Source organism: Stenella coeruleoalba (genome assembly GCF_951394435.1).
Source record: "Stenella coeruleoalba genome assembly, chromosome: 3".
Taxonomy (NCBI): domain Eukaryota; kingdom Metazoa; phylum Chordata; class Mammalia; order Artiodactyla; family Delphinidae; genus Stenella; species Stenella coeruleoalba.
In genome coordinates this window covers 99,978,313-100,005,279 of record NC_137148.1, presented here as the reverse complement: position 1 = coordinate 100,005,279, position 26,967 = coordinate 99,978,313, and the positions used below count along the sequence as shown (strand labels likewise).

At 35.4% G+C, this 26,967-nt stretch overlaps 1 protein-coding gene across 1 annotated transcript in view; it reads right to left on the bottom strand.

The window, feature by feature from the left end:
• SRFBP1 (serum response factor binding protein 1) overlaps nucleotides 1-17,599 on the bottom strand; it is a 52,569-nt gene extending 34,970 nt beyond the window's left edge. Inside the window, exons 1-3 of the mRNA XM_079917257.1 lie at nucleotides 17,446-17,599; nucleotides 7,087-7,175; nucleotides 5,934-6,006 (exon numbers count right to left, since the gene is read on the bottom strand). Coding sequence (XP_079773383.1) covers nucleotides 5,934-6,006; nucleotides 7,087-7,175; nucleotides 17,446-17,481 — 198 coding nt within the window. The 5' untranslated portion in view covers nucleotides 17,482-17,599. The remainder of the gene's footprint in view (nucleotides 1-5,933; nucleotides 6,007-7,086; nucleotides 7,176-17,445) is intronic.
• Between the last annotated feature and the right edge of the window lie 9,368 nt (nucleotides 17,600-26,967).

Below are 26,967 nucleotides of genomic sequence, written 5' to 3'. Positions count from 1 at the left end.
ACACCTAATTCATCACTCTGTTCTCTTGAAATAGTCTCTTCAGTTGGTTTCCTAGATACCATACTCTCTTGGTTCTCTTTGTCTGCCTACACTTTCTCAGTCTCTTTTACTTATTCCATCTCTCTAAGACCTAAATTTACAGTGTCAGTGTCGTGGGTGCTCAGTCCTCTTTTTCAGCTATTTACAATTACTTTTAACTTTCGCTACTTCCATTTCTGGGTATAACAGACTAAGGTACTAACAGATAATATGATTAACCCTTCCTCCAAAAAACAAAATAAAGCAAAACATGAAACCTGGACACAGTACAAAAAAACCTACCTGAAGGTAAAGCAGAGTAAATGAAAGAAGACAGGCTCTGATGTAGAGTCTAAACAAACTAGGGTAAAGATGGGAAGCTATATAAATAAGACATCATCTCTTCAGAGTGCAACCTAAGACTAACTGCAGTCTGCATGGTTCAGGAGCAGTGGCTGAGGAACACATGGAACAGTGAAGCCTGGGTACATTATCCACTTAGAGAGCAGGGGAAACCCAGCAGGGAAAGAACCACACAAGGAATCCCTAAACTTAAATAACTCATCCAAGGAACAGATCCAAAGCATCTCACTAAAAGGCAAAAGATCTGAACTGAGGCTAGAGGTGGTGTCCAAGAAACACTGTTTGAAATTAAAGCCTATTCCAAAAGTTAACTGATAAAGCCACCACTCACTGGAGAAAAATAACCAAACACAGAATCTCTGCTTAATCTTCATAATGTCCAGAGCACAATTCAAAATTACCCAGCATATGGCAATTCCCTGGCAGTCCAGTGGTTAGGATTCAGTGTTTCCAGTGCAGGGGGCACAGGTTTGATCTCTGGTTGAGGAATAATTAAGATCCCGCATGCTGCGCGGCATGGCCCCAAACAAAAAAACAAACAAAATTACCCAGCAGATGAAGAACCAAGAAAAAGAAATATCTTTTCTTCTCCACAAGCACAAATGGCTATTATCACTATCCTCCATGATATTAAAAAAAAAAATTCCTCTCAATGGATTAAAATCTTATCAGAGAAATAAAAAATCCCAGCAGAGAAACAGAAACAATAAAAAACTGTTAACTGATTGAGGCAAAGAACATCAGTCACTGGGTGAAAAGACCACAGGATATTCACATAGTCTCAAAGTTATCATCTCACAGATTACTTAACAAATGCAAACAGAAAAAGGTAACTTTAAAAGGGAGGAATCTGGCAGACAACATCTAAACCAAGTAACTGGAACTCACCATTACCAGTAAAGGGACAAACATGTATGTAATACAATGTATTATTACTGTACTGTAACATTACAATTTTTCTATAGGTTTGAAATATATTCCAAAAAGTTAGAGGGAAATACAAACAAAAGGAAAAAATGCCAAAAGGCATACTATTATAAATCAGAGAGGGGAAGAACTAAAACAGCTGTCTTGGGATCTATTCATGTCCCTTACCAGGAAGAAACTGAGGGAGAAGTAGGTGATGGAGTTTAATCTACTTGTTAATATGCTGATAACTGGTTCTCCTGGTAATTATGCTAATGATTTTTGTTAGGAGGAAAGTCCTTAGCTAATGAATGCTCTCAGTGGGATGTCCTGTTGTTAAGGATGCTTACAGTAAACTAACCCGGAATCTATGAATTTATGAGGGATAGCACATTGGAGAATATCATGTAAGCTACACAACCTTGGGGTACAGAATGCATAAGTTTCAAAATCTAAATGCTCACTGCTATTAGGTAATACCTAAACTTCCTCATTTAAAGATCTCATCTACTCTGTGCCAGAAAATACATGTCTGATGCAGAAAGGAAGGACCTATGGAATCATGGAGAGTCCTAAATCTCTCCTATGTTCACCTATGCCTTCTGATTGCATCTATCTTTGAAACTATTAGTAAAGCTGGATTCTAGGTAAGATCTCTAATATATGAGTCTGAGTTGATGATATGATTCTTTGGATTGGCTTACAAATAAAAGATGAAACTATCAAAAATAATTACAATCTTAGAATAACAATAGTATTAATACTATTACTTTAGTAGAATAAGTGAATTAAATGTTAATTTGACACAAATAATTAACACAGTATACTTTCAGGACAAATAAGGCATCTTTTACCCTGTGGCAAATTTCTTTTTAAGCATTCATAATGGAAAAAACTTAACAAAATCATAGTATGTGAAATTACAGAGAAAAATCTCAATAAATTTTTGAAAAGCATATATAACCTGAAATACCATAAAATTCTAATTAATATATGACTATATATGACAAACATGCAACCAAGGGGTGTGTGCAGTCTAGAACACGTCTAAATATGTCCTTTAAGTTAAGACTTTGCCTACTTTAGAGTTGTGAAGTTCAAATGATATGATATAGAGTCGACCCTTGAACAAAATGGGTTTGAACTGCATGAGTCCACATACACGAGGATTTTTTTCAAGAGTAAATACAATAGTACTACACAATCCAAGGTTGGTTGAATCTGCAGATGCAGAACCACAGATACTGAGGTCCCACACTAATTTATACCCAACTATTACCCAGATTTTCAACTGTACAGAGGGTCAGAGCCCCAAACCCCATGTGTTCAAGGGTCAACTGTAGTTATATTATTTTGATAATGTATTACTTTACTTTATTTTATATAATGCTTCTAAAGATCATAATCTACACCATTTTCCTATCTGTGATCCACTAATGACAACCATTTAGAAACAGGCCATGATGGAGCATGAGATAACGCAATCCTAACAGCTGATAAAGCTCAAAGGATGCTTTTAATAATAGAGAGTAGAAGATGTAAAAATAGAAAAAAAAAATGCAACAAAAGGTGAAAGAGGTTTAAAATAGAGAAGTAAAAGGTAGCAGGCAGAGCAAGATCTCACATGATATACAACTTATCACTGCATAGGAATATTCAGCATAAGGAAAATTAATGGCCTCAGAGAGGACAAAGTAAAAAAAAACAAAAAAGAGGTAACTGGGTATATTTAGCTGTAAGGAATTAAAGAATCTGAAAACTTGTTACACATCTTTGGGCCTTTTTTTCCTAGTGGGCAAGTTTCACGCTTATTATATTACTTAATCCAATCTTTAAGAAAGTAGAGACTAGATATATTTCAGAAGTTCTCATCTTAATGAAGCAGCACCGTGAAATAGCTAACAGTATCAGCTTTATAATTAGTTACAGTTAGTTCACCACCTAACAACCATTTGACTTTGAACAAGCTGCTGAACTTCTCTAAGCCTCAGTTTCCTATTCTGTAAGATAGGGATAATAATATCTATTTCATGAGATAGTGAATATAAAACATACAATATAGTGCCTGGCACGTAGTAAATAATAAAAGCTAGTTATATTACCTTTATTGTTGAGAAAAAGATTTCTTGGACATTTTGATTAATTTCACTGTATGCTTTAATTTTACCATCTCTTTCTCTAGCTAAATAACTTAGGGATCTGTAAAAGTCAATAAGCTACTTTAATATCCAAAGAAAAAGGAACTGTTTCAAAAGGCAGGGTATATACTAGTATCAAAGTTAAAAGTGTGAATACTATTAGAAAAGGTAGCAAAGATTTCTTTCGTATTTATACATTACAGTCTATAAAACTGGAATCTTTCATTTTATAGTATCATAAAGATCGGGCCATTTTTTTTCCCTTGGCCAGAAAAAACAAACTCCCATTTCTAAAAATATATCAGGTTTTCTTCTTAAGGAAGTCTTCTTGCAACAAAATACCCTATTATCATATAAAGCAAGTATAGGACAGTATGTCATGAACAAGACTAAAAATGTAATGGTATATAAGCCAAGGAAAAAATTCATTTGGAAAAATGAGTAAGAAGAGGTTTTTCTCCAAATTTAATTGAGACTGTGAGCTTTCTGTTTTGTGACTATTTCTTTGATACTCCCATGTACACAATAAACACTCCCTTAAGAAATTACAAATGACCTTTCAATTTAAAAAAGTGCTTTATGTACTTGCTTCTTTTAGAAAAGTAGACCAATTTTGTAAAAGAACCATGGATGAAGAATGAAATTTGACATGTAAGGAAAGCAAACATATAGACTTACTCTTTTTCTGGTTTTTATACTTAGATTTAATCCAGTTTTTAAATACCATTACAAAAGGAGTTGAAGGCAGAGTATCCAAATAAACCACGCTAACCACTGACAATAACTCAAGGAATATATATACTATTAATTTTATGAATTCAAGGACTATACCAGGCTAGGAATTTTAGCTTTATATGAGGCAACAGTTCCATAGTGGTCTTTTATAAACACAAGGAAAAACAGAAACAAAACAAACAAAAACAATGATCATGACATAGTAATCTTGTAAACCTATGAACTTTAATTATCACTGAGTCTGATTTTCTACTGCTGATTAGGTTTAAGAATTACAGAAAATAAGTTTCACATATAGATAAAATAGGACAACTTTTCTTTCTAATTAACTAAATTAAATTCATTATTGAGAGTTATGGAAGGGAAGTATTTTAAAGATTAATGAATACCTTTTCTTCCCAAACTCCTGATATACTGTACATAGGCTTATTATATTATAAGCCATCCTTTCCATGGTAAAATAAAATCAGCAATTATATGGTAGCTCAAAGCCTCTGAATAATTTAGGACTACAAAAATGACTATTCAGAAGAAATTACAGGGAAAAATTTAGGTAAGGAATGTAATTTAGTAAGGAGCTTGGTTAAGAGAAAGTGAAAAACAACGGCATAAACCATAACTTCCTACCTTAGTGTTATCCTCAAAAACAAAAATCTCTAAATATTTTATTTCTCACAGGAATTTTATGGAAAAAAAAGAAAAAGTCTAAATGATGTGTAATACAAAGTGATACAAATAATAATTAAGAGTCAAATACAGAGTATTTTGAATGAATGACTGGACAACAAGGGTATTAAAACTTATGAGATATCAAATGGATTCCATGAATTTTACAGTCCTGTGAAAATAAACTTTAAAATCCCCCACAAAAACCATACCTCACACCAAAGAATCATGTCCTACATCGGTTTCTATTCAGATTAACTATGATAACTCTGTCTTATAGGACACTTTATCATCCTTCAAAAGGAAAAAATTGTGAGAAGCTTTGATAATCTAACTCAATTAAAATATTGTTAGAGATTTCTCTTGCTCTTTTATCTATCTCAAAACTTAGAAGTTCTACCAAAATGTAATAGTCAAACATACATGCAAAATGACCCTGCAATTAAGGTAATTGCTGGTACCAAATGTTGTTTTTCAGTACTGCAATAAAACAGTCTCCCAGACATTTAATAGTATGTCATTTGGTAAATGAAAGTTTCCACAAAGTAAGAACAGAGAGAAGACCTAAAAATTATGCTAGTGAAGAGTTTGGCTGAAATAAAACAAAAATATGGATCATTTTGGTCCAATACTAATTTTATTTCAAGTTACTACAGAGCTGAATAAAATGCTGACACCACCACACAAAAATTTATTGAGTTGGCAATAGGCAAAGCATGATGTCAGCCACCAATATCACCATCCACATTACCAAACAGCATGAACTTAACTTAGATTTGATCTTAACTTAGACTTCATGCCTAAAGTTACAGTAAAAATAAAAATCTTAGGTATGAAGCATTATTAAACATAGATGAGTTTAGTTTGGCATAGTTTTGACTCAAATTAGTCTAGTACTTTAAGAACTTCAGTAAAAAACATAGAATAATGCAAACAAACATATTACAATTTTCTAAACATGCTACATTCTTCACCAAACAGACCCACACAAATAAGTCTCCGTCAACTCACAATTATATTCAAATAAGTAACACCAAACACACACAGAATGCAGGCTGACAGGAGACATGGAAACACACATATATACACATCCACACAATTTCTTACCTTCATGGCATGAATTTCTTCGAGCAATCGTTGTGCTCGTCTTTGGTTTTTCAACAGTGCATCTTCGGTACCCCTGCAAAAGACACATTATAATATGTGGCCAGAAAAACCATTTATTTTAGACTAGTATCATAATGAAAAGTCTCTCCATTTCTTTTAGAAGAGCTTAATAACTCTCTAAGTAACAAACATTCTGTTATCCTGCACTGCCCTCTCCCGCATCCGACACATACCCCAATTCCATCAACAAACCCAAGCTTTTGGCAAAAATAAGCACTGTCCAGGTATTATATTATGACTATTACCACTGATAGACAGTTTGCCTTCTAATTCCTTAATGGGAAAGCCAAATAATACTTTCTAATCAATTGATTAATAGCACATTGTATTTCATGTAAGTTTTATAAGCTACAGTTAAGTTTCATAAGCTACAAGGTTGGATATAATTTTATTAAATGAAAACTGTTCTCTGGAATTAAATAAATACATAAAGATGTTAAATACACGATTATATCAGAGAGAACGGCTATCTTATGAAACATTTACAAAAGAAAAAACAAGAAATTAATCAGAAACAAAACACATTTGAAGACTTTGTAAGTACTCATGCTTAAAGCATAAGAACTATAAATAACATACTTTTTCTCTAATACTAGTGATACCAAAAATACAAAACATTATTTTTTCAAAAAAATTAAATGGAACACAATGTTTTGATAAACACTTCCAAAAGGTCCTAAAGATTTCAAATTAATTATCAATTCAAGGAATAAGCTGATATGAAATCTTTATAACTGATTAAAGGTATCACTTGATTTGTTAAACTATATCAACATCTTAAAAAAATAACTACTAATAACATAAAATACATGAATAACCCCAAAGGATTTTCACTCTGAAAAAGCCACAAGAAGAGTTTTGAGAAAACAGAATTTATCATATATTTTAATTGAATATGGTCCAAACTATGTAAGGACATGCTGACAGAGCACATTTTCTCTCACTCAGATCCCATCTACATATAAAACAAAGTGCTGTATGAGTAAGACATTTAATTACTCCTCTAGGTCCTACCCTCAAAGTTTGTAAATACTGAATAAAGACAACTTTTGACATTTTATTAGTCATAGGAACATGACTTTAAATGACTAACTTTTTTGACTTCAGTCTGCCAACACTCCTGACAAGTTTTCGGATAACCAAAACTCGGATTCTCTTCACTTCTTTTCTCATCTTCACAACCTTCAAGGAATAAAGCCAAAATTAGAGAGATTCTTAATTCAAGAAGAAACATACCTTATTTTGAGTATCAATATTATAGAATAAGTCTACCACTTTAATCAAAGCTTTATTTAACTATACTCATAGTTTGATGAAATCAAACTTCTTCCATAAACAGTGAAGGAATAAGAAATCAACATTCTAAATATGCGTCTGAGGATTTAGGAGAAACAACTTATTAAAAAAAAAAAAATCACAGCATTCCCAGTGGCTAGTATTTTAAATTACACTTATATCTTGTTGGGCTTGGAACATAATAAATTGTGAGCTCCCTGACATCAGAGACCACCACATTTATCTTTGAATCCTTGTGGTTTAAAACAAAGCTTCACCCGTAATTGTAGGAATTTAATTTACTGAATAGGCATTTGTATTAACAAAAGCAAATGCATGAAAGTGACTTTATTTTACTTGTTTTTAGCACACCCCTTTTATTTATATTCAGTAACAAATTATTTCAAGCATAACTCAAAAAACACAAGGGCACACACGCAGGTGCGCGCGCACACACACACACACACACACACTTTAAATCGCCCCATTACAGAACAATGCTGAGGTCTAAGAACAAAAAAACAGAATTACTGGCCAAGAGATACAAATATTCCAATGATAAAGAACCACATGTTATAATAGTACTTAGTGCAATGGGATGCTATTGAGTTTACCTTTTATCTATCACTGTTACGAGGCATACATCTTATAATTCCTCCTGTAATATCCTTCACCCCTCCTCCACTTCAGGAACTACATGAAATTCAGTTCAGAGATAACCGCTCCGGTGAAACCTTCAATGACTTCTTCAGTTAGATAACCATTCCATCCTTGGAGTTCCCACTATACCTGTAGGTAGCACCTACCACTGTACTGTCACTAACTGCTCATGAGGCTGTCTTTTTCTACTGTCTAAAATCTCCTGAAGGGTAGGGGCCTTGCAATATTTACATGCTTTCTGTGCCTGGCAAGAGTGCTTAGCACACATAATCCTCAAATTCCTCTTGCCAAAATAACAGTATCACCATCATTCTGTTTTTACAAGGCTCTTGTATTTAGCTGTTACCTCTTACCCTTCATTAATATCTTTCACCCCCTTATCATTGACAATATTGGCAACCAACTTACAATTTCTCTCCACCCTAAGTTTTGCCATTATTCTGGGTGATGTAGGTGTCTACTTGAATAACCCACCCCAATATTATATCCTCACTTCTTGACTTCCTCCTTTCTAATGACCTAATCTATTCTATCATAGCCACCCACTTCCATGGTCACACGTAGTTCTAGTCATTGCTCATAACTATTCCATTTCTAAAACCATCAATTCAAATACTCTGCACTGAGATCACAACTTCTTTCAGCTTGCTTGTTCAACCCCACCCACCATAATGGTCTTCGAGTTTACTGGAACCACTAGTTCACTGACCCCTATACATTCTCTCAAATGATTAGTCCTTTTCTTTTTAATTTTCCTTCTCTTATCCAGTTTAGGTACATAATCAACACTTGCCAATACCTTAAACTCATCCCTCTGGTTAGCAATCCCTCTAGTGAACCCTGGATAAAAACAACATTCTGAGTTCTTTTATCACAGTACCCCAAGAGCCAGGAAATATCTGAGGCATTCTATCTACTAGATATTCATCATAACTAACCTCAAATGGGTCCTTACACTTCCTAGCAATCCTATTATACATATATATTTTGGTCAATTCACTTTATAATGACTATTTTAAATCTGTGTCTGCTTTCCTAAAACATCTAACCTTTCTCTTCTCTCTTTTTCAATTTCATGGAGAAAATAAACATCAGATGGGAAACATCGTCTTTCTACTACTATGAATGTAAATTTACTTGCATCACCCATCCTCCTCTATTAATAAAGTTACAATATAAGAAATATCCCTGAACTTTTCTGAGGTTAATCTTTTAACTGTATTTTGGATCCCATCCTCTTCTGCCTTCCTATAACCCTTACTACAAACTATCCATTTACTCTAGCATTGTCAATCTCTTAAATGGATGTTTTCCACTAATCTTTAATCATGTTTGAGTCATTTTCATTAAAGAAAAGACAAACAAAACATCTCAGTACAAAGTTCACTAGAAGCACCCTCTCTCAACTGCCCCAGAGTCAAGCTTTTGGAGATGTTCAAACTCACCATCTCCTTATCTGCATGCCACATAAAAATTCCCATCAGTCTACTAAAAGTTGTCAAAATGATTTCTAGAAGTCACCAATGATGTCTACAAGTCCCTGAATCCAACAAGAATTTTTCAGACTTCATTTTGCTTGAAGTCTCAGCAGCATTTGATACTGTTGAACACTTTCTCCTTCTTGAAATACTCTCCTTTTGGTTTCCGTAACAGAATACTATCCTGGTTTTCCTGCTTTTTCTCTAGCTACTTCACTTTGGTCTTCTATGAAGGCACATCCACCTCTAATCAGTCTTGAACTGATTAGGCCAGCTCTTCTTTTCAAGATATACTTTTTAGCCCTAAGTGATCTTATGTGTGTATACAGTTTTAATTTGCCACCTAAACAAAGATGACTTGAAAATTCCTACCTTTACATGAGATCTCCACTTTAGCTCCAGACCTAAATGTGTAACTACCTACTTGACATTTCAAGTATGCTTAAAAAATCACCTCCAACTCACACCTGAACCCACGTTCTTCACTCCAAACTGGATCCCTTTTTTGGTGTTTCATATTTAAGGGAATAGAACAATCCTTTCAGTTATAAACCTAGGCTCATTATAGGTAGCTTTCTTTTCTATATCCCTCACAATGAATCTATTATCAAGTCCTGATAATTTTATTTCCTAATTACCTCTCAAATTGTACCATTTTTCTTCTATCTTGACTTCTTGGCTCTCTTGGCTGAGTTACTGGCAACTGTTTTCTCAATATCCATTCCTGCCCTTCTCCAATCAGGTACCCACAACTCAATCAGAATACATTTTTTAACACTTAGATCCAATTGCTCTTAGAATGGCCACATGGGCCATCTTTTACTCCATCCTCACCATGCTTATAACTACCACCAAATCTTTACACCTGCTGTTTTCTCTGATAGGACTGCTTTCTCTCCATGTTAGCTTAACATCTTATCTTTCTGATTTTGGCCCAACTGTCATTTCTCAATAAAGTGTCTCCTGGCCTCCCTCAGGGGTCAAAAAGTGCTTCTAGAATTATCATGACACTTATTTTAAGTTTAATATTTTACTTTTAATCTGATTATGCTTAATGTGTCTTTCTCCCACTAGGTTATAAACTCCACGAAGGTCAAATATCTGGTTTTATTCAACATTGCATCTTAACACCCAGCATAGTAGATGGCATACAATAAGTGTGTTCAATAAATATTTGTTAAGCAAATGACCAGAAAGGGAGCAATACTCACTTGTTCATTCACTGTTTCAAAAGAGTAATATAATAACAGAATGTAGAGTAATCAGATTTCCACTAGATATGTTAACCTCTTTGAAATTTGTTTCAAAGTTAGATCTACTTAGGAAAAAAACCATACTTGCATAAACAAAAGCCATTTAGACAAGGTTTAAGTGGAAAAATGAATTGCTACATTTCATAAGCGGCATAATAGGGGGTTATGATACATTTTTTGAAAGTTAAGTCATTCATAAAATAAATAGCAAGTAATAAATTATGCATTAAAATATAGTAACAAATATTTCTAATTGCTGTAACCTGTAGGTGCATGACATGATTATATACTATTTGCTAACTGCTCTTAACCAAACTTGATTAATAAATTGCAGTGGGCAGAACTGGTCCTCAGTTACATTTCAATCTTGGGAAAGCTAGACTCCAATTTTAAAATTCCAATTTAAGAAGTACTATGTTTGTCATTACTGCATAAGGGAATTCTGAAAAGCAAAGGGAATGCTTCATGTATTTAGTTTCATGCCAATGCCAAAAAATGCTTTTCTAGCTTATTAACTTTTCCAGTATTTGTTAAGCTTAATATACTAAAAAAATAAGTATACTCACTTCATGTAAAAATGAAACTATTATTTCCTCACACTGCCTGCCCCAAACACCTAGCTTTCTCCAAGCATTTAAATTTATTTTTGTAAAACTGACAAACAGCTACCAGTAGCCTTTTAGTTAGGATTTAAAAGGTTGCCAATTCATTTGTTACCCAGGAATTATGAAGCTGGTTGACAGATAACCCAGATGTCAACAAATAGGCCTAAAACACTCAGTATTGCCAGAAGGCCAATGTACTGCTTAAGGGCAACATGCTTTGGTGAATTCTTCAACCAAAAGCAAATAGAACTGTCATTGTTAGAAATGTGAAAAGAGTATAATATTGTTCAGGAGGAAAAGAAGGAAAGAGAAATAAAGTAAGCAAGGACAAAACAGGCAGAATAATGAAATGTGCTGAAAGAGAAGAGACAAAATGAAAAAGAAGTGGAAGGGAAGAGTTTGAAGTCAAAAATAGAAGGACAAAACTCTGTAGGTCATCATTAGCAAGACTGATAAGTCCAAGCTGAGTGCTTCCAAGCTGCAAAAGAATGCATTTAATAATCTATAAGAGGACAAGAAAAAGAGGTAAGACACACACATCCACACCCACACAAAATACATGCACTGAAAATGAGGTGTCGCCTAAAACCTAGGCATAGAGATGCCCTCAGTTAACCTGGCGAAATCTGAACACAGTAATGCAACCTGGATCAACTCTTAGGTAGACAATACAAAAATACAATCATAAATAAATAAAAAGCTAATATACCTGACTGGGAAAAGAACATGTGAACATATGGGCAAGAATCAACTTAAAACACAGGAAAGGGAACCACAAAGAGCAAAAGCTGGCAGTGTCTGAATCAAGAAGATTCCAAAGAAAGGTTCCCCAGCTCAAAGACCTGGGAACTCCAATTTGTACTGGAATAACTCAATTATGGGGACAGATGTATCACAGCCCAACACTGAATCATGCACCTGAAACCCTTTTTGTGGCTCTGTACTTCAAGTAGCTCCTGTGGATCAGTAGACAGGAAAAGAATGTGTTTTACAATGTGAGCATTAGTAGCCACATTAGATATATTTCTCAATAAACTAGTTTTGTTATGTATATGGTCTCTTAAAAGTTTATGGTTGATATGAATTTGCTTTTGAGAGAATACTTTTTTGAGAATACTTTTGGAGTGACAACAATAGCAAGTTTCTGATCTACAAAGCTCAGAGCAAACTTTGGTTCACAGACAAAAGTAAACGTAAATGTTACCTTGAAATGAGTCGTAGTTGGCTATCTGCTAGCCAGTCAATTAGCCAACCTCTTTTGGTAATGTACTAACTTTGCTACACATATGAATTAACTTATAACAAAAACCCATGGTTATTAGAAAACAATTATTCTAAGAGCTAGTTGCTCTAGAGAAGCCTGCAGTGCTAAGAAAAATCGGAGTGTATCTCTGTTTCTTAGAATATATTAAAACTTCTGCTTATTCATTACCCACCTGTCAGACTGGCAAATACAAAACAATATGACAACACATTCTGTTTGTGAGACTGTGAGGAAACAGGCACTCTCATACATTGCTGGTAGGAATGCAAATTGGTATACTCCTTCTGGAGGAAACTCTGGCAACACCTAACAAAAATTCTACTTCTAGAAATCTGTCCAGAAGACATACCTCCAGCTATAGCAAAAGGCTATGCACAAGACTATTCAATGCAGCATTTTTACAAAATGTTGCATAAGAGATAAAATATTGCATATAAATAAAGCATAAGCAATGTACCATTTTAGATCAATGCAGGAAATCTGCATGTATTATGGATAAACACTGTTGGGTGAAAAAAATAACTTTTTGAATTATACATATGATACTGCATTTATCCAGTATGATACCACACATGCAAAGTGTAAAAATATACAACACAATACTATACACTGGGTATGAATATGAAAATTATAAAAAATACATATGAGAAAACACACTGAATGAGTAATACTTCTAAGGTGGAAAAGAAGCTGGGTGGAATTAAGCCTTACAATATGGCAAAATATTGACACTTGCTAAATACAGAAAACAGATTATAAGGACATTTGTTTTATCATTTTCCATATGTTTGAACTATTTCATAGTTAACAATATTAATTACAGGTTTATACAGAGGACTTCTAATTTGGCCATTTGGATGATAATTTACTACTGAATTATACTTTTTATTTCTGATGAGCAACAATTTTAAAATTCTAGAGTGCTTGGTGATTATCTACAACTTGAGCATATGCTGCCACCTAGCAAAACTTCCCAGAATTGTTTAACAACCAAACAGAAAATGGTTCTCTTCTGAAGGATGGACCCTAGTTTACTACTTCAGTAAAGAATTATTAAAAAGTACCACATATTTAATTATGAAACTGGAGTTTTGCAACTTCAGAAGCACGTACAAACACAATTCTTGACATTCTTATCTTTTACAAATAAGTAAAGGCAAATCATTTTGTTCTCTGGCATTTTAGTTTCTACCTTTACTATCTTGCAGGACATGGAAAGCGATTTTCTAATGAGCTTCTTAATAATTTGCTATCAAGAATAAAATAATGTCAGTTTCATACAGAAGCCTTTGGCCCTACTGTGGAATTAGAGTACCAGATTAGAATGTTTCACCTCCTAATTCTGATTTTATATATCACTGCTGCCTAAAGAAACAAATGACTGAAGGAAACCCAGCTCTAGTTTTCCAAATTCTTTACTCATTAAATGCTTACTGTTGTTTTCAATTGTGCATCCCTTCTCTGGTTCTAATGGAAAGGGAGAAAAAAGTCTTCATTTAGCAGATTTCTCCCCCTCATCTTAACATTAGGTGATTCAAGTTGAGTTAGCCATACTTTTACCTGCCCAGCAAGTATATGGTACTTATTATACACAAGGTACTATGTTAAACATTAGGGAAGCTGCTATAATAAATCAATTAAATATTCTCTCTTCAAAGTCCACATGAGTGCTTATGAAGATAAAATATGCAATAAATAATCATAAGATAAAGTAAAAAGTAATACTTTATTTTTAAAAAAAAGTAAAGGTAGAATTTTACATTATTTCAGAAGAATACATGTATTTTAAGAACCTAGAGCCAGGAAGTGTGTTATAAATGTCAGCCTTTAGCCCTGGAAAATTATTTAAAAAAACAGAATTAGAGCTGAAGACATTGAAAGTTAGCATAATATAATAGTTGTGTCTGCAAGCTGGCTTTTATCTTCACAAAAGACATTTTGGGAAATTAAATATACTGTAAATTAGCTGGCCACATAACTTTTTAAAAGAAAAGACTATAATTAAAAATTATGGACAAAGGATTCCAATCAAATTAATCACAGATATGAGTACCAATATTCCAAAGATAATACCAGAGATTTACAAATTTTTGCAAATGTGATAAAACCTATGAAATATTTCGCCCTCCCCCAGAGACAGGCTAAATACAACAAATTACACATAATTTCAGGCAGTTATACGATCCCTGAAATTCATTCCTGAATCTCAGTTAAGGAGACCTAATTTAAGTTATTAAGGATCATAAAAATGATGCCTCAAGTTTCTCATTTAACAGACAGGCACTGAGGATATGATGGTGAGCGAAAATTTAGTCAGGTTGAGGGCATAAGAAATCTCTCTCACATTCACATGCCCCACACATTAAGCAATTCTTACACATGCTAAAAAGAAATAAATAGTGCTACAAAAGCTTACAAAAGGAGTAAATGAAAGTCAAGAAGCATTTCCCTGAGAAAGTGACTAAGTAGAAGTATAAAATGTACTGAGAGGAAAAGGAGCTGTGGGTAAAAGGAACAGCAAGTGCAAAAGATCTGGAGAAGGCTATGCTAGATAGTGGAGGAAAGCCAGTGTGGCTGAAGTACACAGCCTGAGGGCGGTGAGGGTAGTGGTATAACAGTGGAGACTGGCTTTGTGTAGATTGGTCTTGACCAAAAAGCAACAGGAAGCCACCAAATCAGTTCTAAGCAAGGAAACACATGATTAGATTTGTTTTGAAGAGAGCACTCCAGCTATACTAGAAAGATGAGATGAGAAAACAAGTCAAAGTAGCTGGGAGGCTAGGAAAGTAGTTCTGCTGGGAGATATAACTTGGACTAAGATGGGGTGATGATGGAAAAGTAATGGAAAGATAGAAAGATAACAGTGAATTTAAACTCTTTTTCATATATATTTCTTCCATGAAGAAGTTTTAATTCATTTCTTTTACCAATTTTCTATGAGATGACTTTTCTTAAGTTCCATGAGCTATTTTACAGTAATACATTAGCCATTTATCTGTCATATTTGCTGGATTTTTTTTCTAATTGGTTGTCCCGTTTTTCCCCCTTTGTTTTTCAATTTTTATGTAAACAACTGTTTTTCCCTTAGTAGTGTTTCTCCCATTAATTTTAAATTATAACACTTTTCTTCCACCATCTCCACTTTCTTCTATCCTTTTTTTTCTACCTTCATATTAGAACATGTAAGGTTTACTTCAGTGTGGGATGTACAAACTTCCTAATTGGATAAGTTCATTCAATCATCCAGCAAACAGTTACAGACCACATATGTTGCAGGTGACAGACATACACACCAAAAGAGAGAAACAGGTAAACAAGTGTTTTCAGAGTAGAAAGCATCCTGGTTGTATAAAGAATAGACACCTAGCCCAGACTGCGGTGAATTAGTGAAGACTTCCTAAAGGCCAAATTTTAACTGTTTTGAAGAGGCCTGGAAACTAAGTGGAAAAAGAAAGAGCCTTAAGTGAAGAGTGGGGTAAATGACTGTCACCACTCCTTTCACAGTAATTTCGAAATTGAACAGGAAGTTCACTAGTATTTCCAGTGAATTTCCAAGGACATCACTCCGATTAAGATCTTTTATACCTCCTAGGGAATCTAATGGAAAAATAAACCACCAAATGCTTTCTGTAACTAGCACAAGCTTAACATATGTTTATCAATATAAACACCTTCAAGAGTTCTCCTCTTCGGTATACCCTGTTCTCCACTGTCAAGCGAAACCCAGACTTACTAACCTGGTAATAAGGCAATAATACATTTCAGCTTTATTTCCTACTTTATCCCAAAAGTTCTCATCAGTAGAGAGTTATCTACTACTATACAATCCAAGGGGATTCCCACTCCCATTCTTTCCTCACTTATACTGGTCCCTCTGGTTAGAACACCTTCTTTCTCCATCATTGAATTCCTGAATGCAATCCTGTGTAGGACCCTTAAAGACCAAGAACAAGTATACTCATTTCATCTTGCCCTCTTTGGAAACTTTTCTGCACTACGTAACTTTTTTCTGTGAGCATCCTGTATCATTGATGAACGGTGCTTAACCTTTCCTACCTCAGAACAGGTTGCTTACAGAACTGTGTAATATGAACAGTGGCTTGCTCACAGCAAACTCATATATCCACTGAATAAAAATGGCGAATAATTTCCTTTGCTGTAGTTGTGAGGTCCTCATTTGATTCCCGCTTTTCCAGCTTACTTTAAGTCTTTGATGACTATGACTTCCTTGAATAGAAGCAGAAACTAGAAAGGAGAAAATGACAGAAATGGTAACCTGGTGACATGTAATGGTGGAGGTGATGAGGGCAAACGTCTGATGAGACTGGATTTAAGAGAAAAGGAGAGATGAAAACTTGTGGACAGCAAGTGTTTTGCTGTAAATGGAAGCACAGAAATAGGACAGTAGCGGAAAGAAGAAATGAGGTACTGAGCGAGCGTACATCCTTATAAATGATATGGTCTCATTCAAGATGAACAATTTCTTAGGAAAAGCTACAGCTCTCAATCTCTCCCTTTCATTTTCTGCAGTCAACAAAAGGCAGGAAATATATACTGAGAGTTTACTGTCAGGCACTGTGCAAACACTACATACTCCAGTTAATTTAATTCTCACTCCAGCCTTGTTGGGAAAGGTACTATCATGAGCTTCGTTTTACAGATGGACACTGAATAAAGAGATTAAATGATCTTCCCAAAGTACCACAAATAAAAACTCATGAGGACTGAGGGCCAGAGACACTTCACCTAGAAACCAGGGGGTAGGAGGGTGGGGGTGGGGAGTTACGGTTGTCAGTCTCTGAGTTCCGGAAAACTCACCTGACTCCCGCCTCGCCCAGGCCCCTCAAAATGACGCAGCAAAGCTGTTCTGAGGGCCCTAAAGGTCAGTCCCACAGGTTTCTAGACCCCGGTGCTCACCTCATTATTGAGGTTCAAAGTCCCCGGCTGGTCCATGGTAGCTCTAAGAAGTTCCCCGGCTGCCCGCACGTGAACTGCATCGGCCGGAAAGCGGGTGCGTTGCCACGCCCCTCCAACGGCGGCCTCGTTGGCCCAAAATTCATCCGCCGACTGCTTCAGCCGAAGCGCGAGTAAAAGGTACACCGACTCTGAGGCGAAGGACGGAAGTGACGAATAACAACTTCCTGCGTGGGGTGCTCCCCGTCTGATTTGCGCGTTCCTATGGAAACTAGGTAGGGGCCGGTGGCAAAGAGGGCGCTCCAGAAGCCGTTGCCTTGTTTAGAAGTTTTTCAAGATGCTAATTTTCTTATATTCGTTCGCAGAGTGGGTCCAGCTGTGTAAGGACCTTGTTTTTCGTGTCTCAATGGGAGTGAAAGCCTTTATGAAATGATCACTTGAGCGACCAGTTTTGCTCCGAATTTTTACCTAGCGTTTGTGAAGATTTTTGCGCTTCTAACAAACACATCTGTTAGATTCAGCTTTTTTACCGGCCTCACTTTATAGCTCAAGCATGGACATATTTTTCTGCACACTGTAAGAAGATATAATGAGCTTATAAAACAGAACCAGGATGCACATTTCATGCTGCCTGTGAGATTGGCTGTTTTGAAGTATTAGGCTGCGTGTAGAGGACACATGAGGGACTGAGTCAGAGTTAAATAACATATTAATAGTTAACACCTGGTAGTATAGAGCTTTAAAATGGGTCAAGTGCTGGGACAAACACTTTGCGTGAATTATCTCCAAAATAGTCAAATCCAATGAGATAGGAAATATTATTCTTATTTTACAGGTTTGGAAACTAACTTTCGAGGGGCCAAGTGTCTTGTCAAGAGTTGCCCAGCTGGAGCCGACCACTGCTACAGGATTCCAGGGCTGGTTACATAATCTAAGGGGCCCAGTGCAAAATGAAAATGCAGGACCCCCCCCATTCAAAAAGTAGGAAAAAGTTTCTTCTTTTCTTCCGTGGTGTCTTTTGACCTGTCATGTGCTTTCTATTTGGTATTTAGTGTGATGCTCCCTCAAGCACAGGGATGCCATGGGGCTAGTGCACATCTTCACAGGTGCCTGGGACCCATGCTTGAGGACTCAGGGAGGAGTGCCTGTACTGGACCAAGATGGCAGTAGTTGCTGGGCAGAGACAGGGAAGTAGGAAGCCAGAGAACCCAAATGGAAGTATGTAGCAGGTAAGACCACACTTGACCTGAGACTAAACCGTTGACATATGTTTCATTGTCCCACTGGATTTCACTTACAAAACTCAAATTCACAGATAAACTTATTAAGTATTTCAAGACTGTGTGGAAAGTAAATTTAAGCCAGGCCCACTTCTGAGCTTCTGTCCAGGAAGACAGTCCTGTGCAGGGCCAATGCTCTTGACTCCTGATTCTGTACTCAATTTACAATAACTCAGTCTTGTGTTTGGATTGGTATTCTTCAGTGTGTGATTTGGGCAGAATTGGATTAATGCGTGACTTCCTGTTTGACTAGCGTTGCATAAAGGTAGTTTTTGCATTCATAAATCATACGCTGAATTTTAATTGTCTCCTTATTCAGCTACTTCTCCTCATTAAAACGGATCTCCTGGAGTGCAGGGGTTTTTCACCCCAGGTGGCTAGTAGGCACTTCATACATAAATACTCAGGAAAGATTGTTTTAAAGATAAATGTAGAGCTTTATGGAAAATGTGTCTTCTAATTTAGGAGAAAGGTGTTAGTATGATTCCATAATGCTTCAAAAATGTATTAATATGAAGTTTGTCTATAGCTCTTAAAGTCTCTGTAATGTTTTCTCTTCACCACTCCTCTTGTTCTCCAACATCTCCTTTCTCTAGCCAGCACAGTCTCTTCAGGCTCAGCATTTGTTTTCTACCTTTTCTTAGCAGAAGCTCTCTCCTTTGCTTATGATGCTCCCTCTGCCAGATCGGCTTTCTCAAGTGCTACTTTTCAAGACAGGTTCACATTCTATACATCCTTTTTTAAGAATGGTCTTCATAGCCCCCAACAGAAGTTAATTTTTCTCATCAGCAGTTCATTCTTATATTATTTACAATATTCTGCTTTAATTTGAAATTTCTTATGTACTGTCTACTCTTTTACATGATAAGCTCTCAGCAACTTTAGATATTCATTTTTAAAGTGACTCGTAGTTTTTCATTGTACCTGATATATCACTTAAATATCAATCCATCTCTGTCTTTTGATGTTACAACCTCAAAAATCATTTTGATTCTTTACAGGGATGATTCTACTAACTAATCTGCTTTCATTAAGCTATACACATGTCCTCTAGGAATAATAATGCATTTGTGTTCATCAGGCTACAAGTTTCTCTAGAAAGCAACACCTGCCCCTTTTATTCCTGAAGGGCTGGTCCTGGATCATTTAAATGCTGTCAGAGATATGAAACAACAAAACTACTATCATTAAAAGCAACTGGTATAAGATCTTTTTCCTCTTTATTGCAGTGTTACATTTAGTGGAAGTAAGGATTCGCAAGCATATACAATAGGGACTCAAGTTTTCCAAATTCAAACTTCTTAAGACTTTCTCAAATCCCACTGTACTTGTCTACTCAGGCTACAACAAAATACCACAGAATGGGTGGCTTAAACAACAGAAATTTATTTTCATACAGTTCTGGAGGCCAGAAGTCCAAGATCAAGGTGCTATCATGGTTGTTTCTCCTGAGAGTTCTCTTCCTGGCTTGCAGAAACAGCCTTCTTGCTGTGTCCTCACATGGCCTTTCCAATGTGCATAGCCGGAAGAGCCTTCTCTGATGTCTTTCCCTCTTCTTATAAGGATGCCAATCCTATTGTATTAGGGCTCCACCCTTATGACCTTGTTTCACCTTAATTGACTCCCTAAAGACTTTATCTCCAAACCTCATTATATTGGGGATTAGAGTTTCAATATATGGAGACACAATTCAGTCTATAACACCCACGTTCTTTGAAAAAAGGAAATTACCTCAAAAGTAATATTCTAACATGCCTGATGACTGACTAACATGCCTGATGACTGACATTTCTATCATTTTGCACTTTCAAAAATTATAATCACACATTTCTAGATTACAACTAAACTCATGGATGGTTAGCATTCAGAATAGAATTGAGGAATAGACCCATGCATATATGGACAACTGATTTTCAACAAAGTTGTAAAGATAATTCAGTGGAGGAAAGGTAGCCTCTTCAAAAATTGTACTGAAACAATTGGATACTCATATAAAAAATTAACTAACTTTGACCCACATCTCACACCAAATACAAAACAAAAAGCTTAAAATGTATTATACACCTAAATGTAAAGCACAAAACTGTAAAACTTCTAGAATAAAAGATAGGACAAAGACGTTGTGACCTAGGGTTAGGCAAAGATTTCTTGGATATCAGAACAAATGCAGAATCCATATAAAAATGCACTGATAAACTGGACTGAATCAACATTAAAACTTCTCTTCAAAATGCACTGTTAAGATAGTAAAAAGATAAGCTCTACATGTAGAAGAAAATTTTGCAACTAACATATTTTATAAAGGACTTTTATCTAGAATATGTAAAGAACTCTCCAAACTCAATAAGGATAAAAAGAACCCAATAAAATAAGTGGCCAAAAGATCCAGACAGAAAATACACTTTAAAAGATATGTGGGACTTCCCTGGTGGTGCAATGGTTAAGAATCTGCCTGCCAATGCAGGGGACAAGGGTTCGAGCTCTGGTCCAGGAAGATCCCACATACCGTGGAGCAACTAAGTCCGTGCACCACAACTACTGAGCCTGCACTCTAGAGCCTGTGAGCCACAACTACGGAGCCTGCATGCCACAACTACTGAAACCCGCACACCTAGAGCCTGTGCTCCACAACAAGAGGAGCCACTGCAATGAGAAGCCCGTGTACCACAACAAAGAGTAGCCCCTGCTCACCGCAACTAGAGATAGCCTGCATGCAGCAATGAAGACCCAATGCAGCCAAATATAAATAAATAAATAAATAGTTTAAAATGGCTAAAATGGTATATTAAAAAAAAGATATGTAGATAGCAAATAAGCACATGAAAGTATGTTCAACATCATCAGGGAAAAGCAAGTTAAAACCACAATATGATACAATTACACACCTAATAGAATAGTTAAAAAGTGATCATAACAAGTGCTAGTGACGATGTGGAACAACTGGAACTCTCAAGCATCATTTGTGGGAATATGGAATGATAGGATCACCTGGTAACTGAGCCCACTGCAGCAGCATTCACAGTATCCAAGACATGGAAGCAATCTAAATGTTCATCTGTGGATGACTGGATAAAGAAAATGTGTTATACACAAACAATAGATTGTTATTCAACTTTTAAAAAGAAGGAAATTCTGCCATTTGTAACTACATGAATGAACCTGAAGGACATTATGTTAAGTGAAATAAGCCAGACACAGACAGACAAATGCTACATGATACCACCTATATCAGGAATCAAAAGCTGTCAAACTCATAGAAGCAAAGAATAGAATGGTGGTTGTCAGAGGCCCGAGGGAGGGGAAAATGGGAAAGTTATTAGTCAAAAGGCACAAAGTTTTAGTTATACAAAGTAAGTAAGTGCTGTGGATTTACTGTACAGCATAGTTCTCAGTTAACCATACTTTATTGTATACTTAAAATTTTGCTGAGAGGACAAATCTTAAAAGCATTTAAGTGTTTTTATCATCACACAAATAATGATAGAGGGGGCAGGAAGAAACTTTTGGAGGTGATGGATATGCTAATGGCACAGATTGTGGTGATGGTTTCATGGTGTATGCTTATCTCCAAAGTCATCAAGTTAAAAATATTAATTATTTACACCTTTTTGTATGTCAATTTTACCACAATAAAATGTTCTTTTCTTTTTAAAAAAAAGCTATGGGGTTTAAAAACACAAATGTTACACCTTTCTCTTACTTGAATAAGTGGTAAAGAGAAATTATTATTGGCAAACCTATCATTTTTTCAGCATATCATTTACAATCTTTAGTACTTGAGCTATTATTAGTAATTCACCTCACAACAGATTCCAACACAACTGTTTCAATCCCAGCTTACAACCACTGCATTAAGTTTCTCCGTTATTCTGGCTCTGCATTTTTTTTTAAATTATATATATACTTTTTTGAATTTTATATTTTTATACAGCAGGTTCTTATTAGTTATCCATTTTATACATATTATTGTATATATGTCAGTCCCAATCTCCCAATTCATCACTCCCCGCCTGCCCCCCACCCCCCACCCCACCCCTTTCCCTACTTGGTGTCCATACATTGGCTCTGCATTTTCAATCCTCTATCCCCTGGATGGCAGTCTTCTCCACATTTCACATTACAGTTGAAACTTGGCATCTTAAAGAAATCAATCTGAATGAATGGCTTACGATAGCGTTTTTGAATTAGAAGGAAAATAGATGGATCTATCAGACTTTATATATATATTTTTTATTCAAACAGAAAGTCACAAAAATTATAATCATCCTCATCAGTTCACTCAGTCCCATGTAATTAATTTTTTTTTCATCTTGATCTTTTGTTAGCACTTTATGAATTCATCAGTTTTCCATTAGAGTTCTGAAAATGCTTATTCATTCAGTTCAGCAGTATAGTCAGAAACCAGAAACCAGTACTTGTCAGAGTCTTTTCCATGAATTCCTTGAAAATGAAGCCCTTTTATAGGAACATTTTTGCAAAAGCATCAGAGTACACCCAGAACTCTCTGTAAATGACAAAAGACTTGAAAATGACCACGGTTAAAGATTTGATGAAAGTTCATAATAATGCAATTGACAAGGAAATTTAGTTATTTCTGAGATATACATTTTAAAGTAATAACTAGAATTATGACTTATTACACCAGAACATATAAGATTTTTAGGAATTTCATGTAATGTCTGAAACATTTATATTAACATATTTCCATACAAATAACCCAAAGAAAGTTTAGTATTAGTTTTTTTTTTTGAATTTTATCTTTTTATTTTTTTATACAGCAGGTTCTTATTAGTCATCAATTTTATACACATCAGTGTACAGACTTTATATTTTTAATGTCTAAGATTAACTTCTCAGGTTTCAATTTTTGACTTGAAGTGAATTCCTAAACAATAATAAACCCTCTAATTGAGCTACTAATGGATTTATGTAAGATTCAAAGTTTTATATATATAAAACGTACCGAAGGGTGTAACTAGTTACTGTATAGGAGACAAGTAGTTGGCAACTTACTAGGCTAATATGTTTCCTAAATCAATCTTCTAACAGATTATTTTTTGCCTAAATTTCATGTCAATGTTTATGGAGTGTTTTGGTTAGATTTGTTACTTTATATCTCTAGGAAATTTAAAGAAAAGTTTCTACTGTAGGAATTTTAGATCTTAAAAATTTTGAAATAGCTAGTTAATATTACATAGTCAAGTTTTATAAAATCTGAAGGAATGGAGCCGACACTTAGCAATTTAGCATTTTGGCCTAGAGCTTTGGCTCTGGAATCAGATGGATATCAAATTCTAATTCTATCTTTTAATAACTATGTGCCCTTGGGCAAATTATATTAACTCTCTGTGACAAGACTTCTTTTTTTTTTATAAAAATGGGAATGGTAAAATGAAAACACAATGTAGAGTTCTTGAATATTTACCTCTCAATAATTTAATCTGCTATTATTTTCCATTGTCTAATTTTATCTTGACAGTAACTTTGGGAGATAGGCATGGTACATATGAAGGATGCATGTCTTACGAATAACAAATATGCCTGAGGTCACAGAGGTAATAAGAGGGCAATCCAAGTATCTTGACATAAAATCACTGGTGGCAGTTTTACAACAACTCTATGATATGAATGTGTAAATTACATTAATAATTTAAGACCACTATTCTTTCCCATTCACCTAATTATTTATTGATTTTTTCAGCAATTAATGAGCTAAGGCACTTTATAAACTATAAATCTTAACATATATATGATTTATTTTTTTAAATTATTTTCCAATTATCCCAAGATAGACTCAAGATTATGCAACAAAGCCTATAATATTTTAAAGCTAAGTTCAGAAAACATTATTAAAGCCCAATTCGGATTCATTTTCAATAAAGTGATTGGCTTTGATTCACTTAAATCAACATTTTTGACCATCTGTTTTGCAAAGCATGGTGCTAGCTTCAGTAGGAGATTTTGAAAAATGATTAAGACATTGTCCTTGTCCACGTTCACCATAGACTCACAGAGTAATAACTTTAATAATTCTAACACCAAGGCCAACTCAATATATTAAGTGCCAGAGAAAGAATATTACAGGGAAGTGAGAGCAATTTGATTAGAAGGCTTCCTAGAGGAGGTGGGTTTTGAGTTCTATTTTGAAAGAAGGGTGGTACTTCAATAGGCAGCTGTAGAATAGGGAGAAAATTCCTCAGCAGAAGAAATTAGTTAAATAAAAGCAAGGTAATAAAAGGCACTCTATTTCATAAATAAAGTAAAGCATCTAAAAGTTTTTTTATATACTCTTATTTAAAGTTTCCAAAAACATTGTTAGAAAGACGTAGAAATTAAAACCTTTTAAATTTCTTAAATATATCTCCCCTGCACATACCTCTGAAAAAGGATGCTCTCTTAAGTTACTGAAATTTTTGAAAAGTGAAGCAAAATCTTTTGAGGCAAAAACCAAACTTCATGAATCATAATAGACTGGAAGAGGTGGGTTTTAAAATACCTGGGAATTTTCAGATTTGTAAATGAGTAATATTTAAAGGGAATTTTGCTGCAGTTATATTTAAACATAAAGATGGAAATTCGAGATAGAATGAAGTGAATGGTGTAAAAGCCAGTTCAGAGAAAACATTTTTAATTGAACATACCATCAAGAGCAAGGAATTTATAGCAAATATTTCTGGTTGCATGTCCATCAAGACCAAGACAGAGAGAAAATACGTAGCTTGGGAGTTAAATTTAGCAGGTCGTATAGCTTCTCCTTGAAGGAATTCAATGCCTTTTCTCTGGCAAGGATTAAGGTTAAAAAAAGAAATTCCATTATTTTCCCCAACTCTTACTCAAGGTTCTTGAAAGTGCTGTCTCTGCTTCTTCAGTTTTTAGCTGTTGCATAGTTTTGGAATCCCCTTTTAAAACCCCACTGAAGATCTGCTGGTCAGAGTCACCAGTAACCTCCCAGGTACTCAACTGACCTTGGGTACAAGATATCACCTCTTTTCTTTGCCAGCATTGACTCACCTGAATGTGTTGGCTGAGCCAGTGACTCCTTTCCTCTTTCATCTCCCCACATGTATCATTGTCCAAGCTAGAAATCTTGCCAGATAGGTTTACCTATGTAGTGGCATTTCATACCAGACCTTTTTATGCCTGACCCTAGCCATATGAACACTAATGATTCAACAAAGAATTACCCAACCCAAATGTCACTAGTGCTGAGATTGAGAGCTGCTAATCTATGTTCATGTCTGTAACAATCCATTTTATAGTGCAGTGAAGTACCAAGGGCCAGGCTGTGGGAGAGGTCAGATCTGGGTATAAGAAATGAGGGAGGGTGCAGGGATTGGTCTGTGTAGAATTTTTTTTTTTTTTTTTTCCGGTACGCGGACCTCTCACTGTTGTGGCCTCTCCCGTTGCGGAGCACAGGCTCCGGACGCGCAGGCTCAGCGGCCATGGCTCACAGGCCCAGCCGCTCCGCGGCATGTGGGATCTTCCCGGACACGGGCTCGAACCCGTGTCCCCTGCATCGGCAGCCGGACTCTCAACCACTGCACCACCAGGGAAGCCCTAGAATTTTTTTTGATGTGGACCATTTTTAAAGTCTTTACTGAATTTGGTACAATATTGCTTCTGGTTTATGTTTTTTTGGTTTATTGGCCATGAGGCATGTGGGATGTTAGCTCCCTGACCAGGGATCAAACCCACATCCCCTGCATTAGAAGGTGAAGTCTTAACGACTGGACCGCCAGGTAAGTCCCTGTGTAGAATTTTAAACCAGTTATAATTCTGACTAAAAGTCAATCTGGTTTTATTATCACCATGCATTAGAAATTCTAAAAAAAAATTCAGTGATAAAAATTCTCCTCCCTGAACAAATATTTTATCAGTCTAAGTATAAATAACTAGTTCAGTTTTACTGTTAAGTTTTAAAATTATATATGTAGGCTTCAAAATTAGTAAAGTTTTATTAACTTTAATAAACATTGTATTCTATATGAAAGTAAGTTTGGAGCACTGCCAGTTATGCAGTAGGCCCCTGACACATGTAGACCTAGGGACACCTATTCAGTAATGAGTTTGTAATTGTTTGGAATCAACTGAGCTCACTTTTTGACACAGTTCATTTGCAATCTCTGTGATAGGACAAATTCCTGCATTTAACAGTGATTCAAAATAAACAATGATAGCTGTGTGTGATTTTTTTTTTGAGTTATCTTGCTTTTTCTAGTGTGAGGTTTTAGATGAGGTTAATCTG